This window comes from Nicotiana attenuata, unplaced genomic scaffold (assembly GCF_001879085.1).
Source record: "Nicotiana attenuata strain UT unplaced genomic scaffold, NIATTr2, whole genome shotgun sequence".
NCBI classification, from domain to species: domain Eukaryota; kingdom Viridiplantae; phylum Streptophyta; class Magnoliopsida; order Solanales; family Solanaceae; genus Nicotiana; species Nicotiana attenuata.
The window spans coordinates 158,424-162,576 of record NW_017672504.1 but is presented as its reverse complement, the minus strand read 5'-3'; the positions used below and the strand labels follow the sequence as shown (position 1 = coordinate 162,576).

The 4,153-nt window shown below is 36.9% G+C and overlaps 1 protein-coding gene across 1 annotated transcript; it reads left to right on the top strand.

Moving 5' to 3' along the window:
* Window positions 1-888: 888 nt before the first annotated feature.
* Window positions 889-2,285, top strand: LOC109213470. Its single transcript, XM_019377270.1, has 2 exons — window positions 889-1,552; window positions 2,041-2,285. The coding sequence occupies exons 1-2, from the start codon at window positions 974-976 to the stop codon at window positions 2,056-2,058; spliced, it is 597 nt and encodes a 198-aa protein (XP_019232815.1). The 5' UTR covers window positions 889-973; the 3' UTR covers window positions 2,059-2,285.
* The last annotated feature ends 1,868 nt before the right edge of the window (window positions 2,286-4,153 follow it).

Sequence of the window (4,153 nt, the reverse complement as noted above, 5' to 3'; positions counted from 1 at the left end):
CTTATCCAAACACACCGAATTAACTTAATAATGAGGTCTTGTATATTTAATAACATCTTGCCGAGCCACTACACTTTCCTGAATGTGAAGTCCAATTTCCAACCTACTCGCACTTATTAGATGTGGTTGATGAGAGTGAGAAAACAAAATTTTTAGTTTTAAGAAAATCATTTTGAGAAAGACACAAAGCCTCTATAGTTCCCAAATTACTGACATAGCCAAGAATAAAATGACCTATAATATCCATCCAGTCTTATTGAAAAACACTACCATTGAACCATAGTAGACATCACATTAGTTCAAGGTTAGAATCTCTCTCTGATCAGATATGCTATAGTTTGCATCAGCATCGATGAAACATGTGCATTAAGAATATCATCACTTTCTAATCAAGGCTAATATTGAATAGAAGCACACATCTTAGAAAGGTTTAAACCCTCTAACTGACATAATAACCATATCGCCTCATCAGATATTCCTTGTGCAATAGCTAGGATAACCAAGGCCACAAGTCATTTTGAAGAGGCCGATTTGCAAGCAATTTAGAAAAAGTTGATGAAATTACATCGTGATTTTGAGACCACGACTCATAATTTCACTTACAGGGAAAAATGAACAATCATAAACCACTAGGTCATAGCTTGGGCTACATGATCACTTATCTATACTTTTCTTTCTGTAATTCTAGTGTCATGTATGTGGATATAGCCAATTCCAGTAGTGGGAAAATGGAATAAATTAATAAACAAAATTATCTAATGAATAGAATAGATGCTCATCAAATTGGCCATTTCCAGAAAAGAGATTCAAAGATGATAGAGTGGCTGATGTAAGGAGTAAAGAGAAATATTCCCACCACCAAAAACTGCTATATATAGGCGCTCAGAAAACCAGTCATTTCAAGCAAGCAAGTGATAAGAAGCTTGAACCCTTTGAATAATACTCTTCAAATAGTCCGTTTCAGTCATATTCAATGGCATCACTTCAGTGTAACAAGCCCGCTCAACATGCCCCATCCACTGTCTGTCAAAAGACCACCACCGTGACTTGCAACAAGGCCAACAATGAGCACCACTCTTTCGCTGACAAAATGAAAGATATGACTGGCAAAATGTATCACCATGACAATCACAATTATCAATCTGCCTGCCATGGCACCAAAACTCAACAAACATGCCATGGCACCAAAACTCAACAAACATGCCATGGCACCAAAACTCAACAATCATGCCATGGCACCAAAACTCAACAAACTGCTGCATGCCATGGCACCAAAACTCAACAATCTGCTGCATGCCATGGCACCAAAACTCAGCAATCTGCTGCCAGCCATGGCACCAAAACTCAACAAACTGCATGCCATGGCACAAGTGCAAGTGCTGCACATGCTGGGGCTTGTGGGAAAAAAAAGGAAGGCAATTTCATGCATAAGATGCGTGATCAAATGAGAAGCAGGAGGAACAGGAACAAGGACGGAAGTTGCAGCTATAGTAGCGACAGCAGCAGCAGTAGCAGCGATGAAAGCGACAACGAAAACTGTGGAAGGACCAAGGTATAACCATAATCTATATTTGAGGTATCACTAAGAATGCAACGGCCATAGAGGCCATGGTATACTTTCAGTAGAAAAGTTGCATAGAGCTTAAAACTTACAAATTGCATGATAATGTAATTGAAGTGGATAGCTAAGGCCTACCTAGTTTTGAACTTAAGTATGTATAGGCTTTTTATTACATCATATTAAATTGACCTACGGTAACATATAACTCTTCATAGGAAGTCAGATATGCTAACCTGAAAAATAGTGCAATAACTTGTTATAATCAATGTAGTGTAAGAGTTCTTCACAGTTCAATTTATATAATAGGGTTAAACCAAATACTCTGCCTGGAAAGGTTGGGTATAAATCACTGAAGGGTATATATATGGATTAACTAATGCACCTTCCACAATACTCACTGTCAATAAGCTCAATAAAGGAATACAAGCTCCTCTATTCCAGTTATCTTGCAATCTAAGTGTCTTATATTGTTTTTGCAGAAGAGAGGGAGCTGCTGATGAAGTAAGCAGCATAAATCAAACAAATAAGAGGTAGAAGCAATATACCCAATAAGGAACTTCTGTTTCTCAGTGAGTTCTGTATTTCACTTAAGAAAAAACAGAGGGCTATGCTGTCTCTGTGTGAGTGTGTGTTTGTGAGGTGTGCTCCATGAATAAATGCTACTCTAATAGTTTTATGTATTTATCATTTACCTACTAATGAGAAAAGGTTATGATTGTGACGTTGTCTAACTGTTGAAAACAAAATGGAAAATTAATAGGCAAATTAATTTGGTAGACTCATCCACATGATCATGAAAACAACGACCCAGTATAATCCCACAAGTGGGGTGTGGAGAGGATAATGTGTACGCAGACCTTACCTCTATCCCAATGGGGTAGAGAGGCTGTTTCCGATATCCACATGATCATGAAATGAGTAAATTAATGGTGAAACACAGAAAAGAAAGATTCGGCCACATTAGCCAATAATCATATTCAATGCATTCAAGCATCTGGAGGAACTTTCCTACAATAATTATTCAACAGATACATTCTCCTTCTTCAGGTTAAAATTATAAGCAACAAAGCTAACCGCAATTTCAAACTGAACAAGAGCTTGTTATTGATGAAGCCATTAGCAACGTATAAAATTAGGTCTTCTTCCTGATAGTTCAGATGTGTTATAAGACTTGCAAGAGCTCAAGAATCCTGGAAACTCGTCATAAAACTACAGAAATAAAACAAAGACTTTGCAGACAGCAGCTAATACATCTTTAGCCTAAAGTATTCAGATGACAATCCATCACGTTATAAGCCAAAGAAAGAAATCTCATCGGATGTTAATTTGAATGCCCATAAAAAAGGGAAGTAAAAACATTTCACTCTGTTTATAGAGAACTGCAAGCCTTTAATTGTCATGGACAGATCAAGGAATCCATCCGCAAGAGGAAAGCTGAGAGCATAAAATAGAGCTTCCAAATAATAATTTGCATTTGCAAGATTGTTATTCAAAGAAGTATTATAATAGCTGTTATTATCTTCATCGATAGTACAAGAAACTAGGTAATACTCCAATATAGCTTAATTTCTGAGCATGTTCAAAACTGATAAAAGTCATCAAGGCTTAACCAGTACGTCCACATGATATATAAAAGCTTTCTCTAGTTTGTTTTTACCTTGATATCTCTCTGTCACTTTTTGTCAAACACCAAACGAATTTCTTGAATTTATCCTCTAGAAGCAAACATAGAAAGACTTATACAATAAATAAGTGACGCATAATCAAACCCAATCTCCTATGGTTAACAGTAGTATCAAGCTGCCGTACATGCATCAAATCCACAATGGAAAAATCCCATACGGAAAGCATAACTAAAAGCTTAAAATTGAGTACAATTGGACATTTATGCAGACAACACCACAACGAAAAAGGAGAAAAAAACACTACATGATTCCTTCTAAGTCTTAGTTACCCGCACATGTGTGCACATATGTGATGATCCGATAGGTCATCTCATGATTTAGAATCAAACTCATGTTTCGAAGTCTTTAGAACCTCATTCTAGCCTTCCTCGATTTGCGTGCACAGTCCGGATATTGACCCGGAAGGCTTATATGCTAAAAATTGATAAAAACAACAATTTTTGCCTTAAAAGTAAATTTTTGTTGACTTCGATCGACATTTTCAGTAAATGGATCCGGACCCGTGTTTTGACTGTCCTGGTGGGTCCGTATTGAAATATGGAACCTGGGCATACACCCGGAATTGAATTCCGAGGTCCGTAGCTTGAGGTATGAATTTTTATTGAAAATTAAAAGTCTGAAAATCTAATGGTTTCTGAGAATTGATGGATGTTTGGCCTTGTTGATATCGAGTCCGTATTTTGGTTTCGGAGCCTGGTACATGTCCAATATAATATTTATGACTTTTTTGTAAAATTTGGTGAGAAACGGAATTGGTTTGACGTGATTCGGACGTCCAGTTGAGAAGTTAGAAGCTTCAAAATTTTCTGGAAAATTTCATTTGATATGGTGCTAAATTCGTAGTTCTGGGTGTTATTTGGAGATTTGATCGCACGAGAAGGTCTGTATGATATTTTAAGACTCGGGT

Excerpts from the sequence above, each read along its gene's own strand:
- LOC109213470 (XM_019377270.1), top strand. The coding sequence starts at position 974 with ATGGCATCACTTCAGTGTAACAAGCCCGCTCAACATGCCCCATCCACT.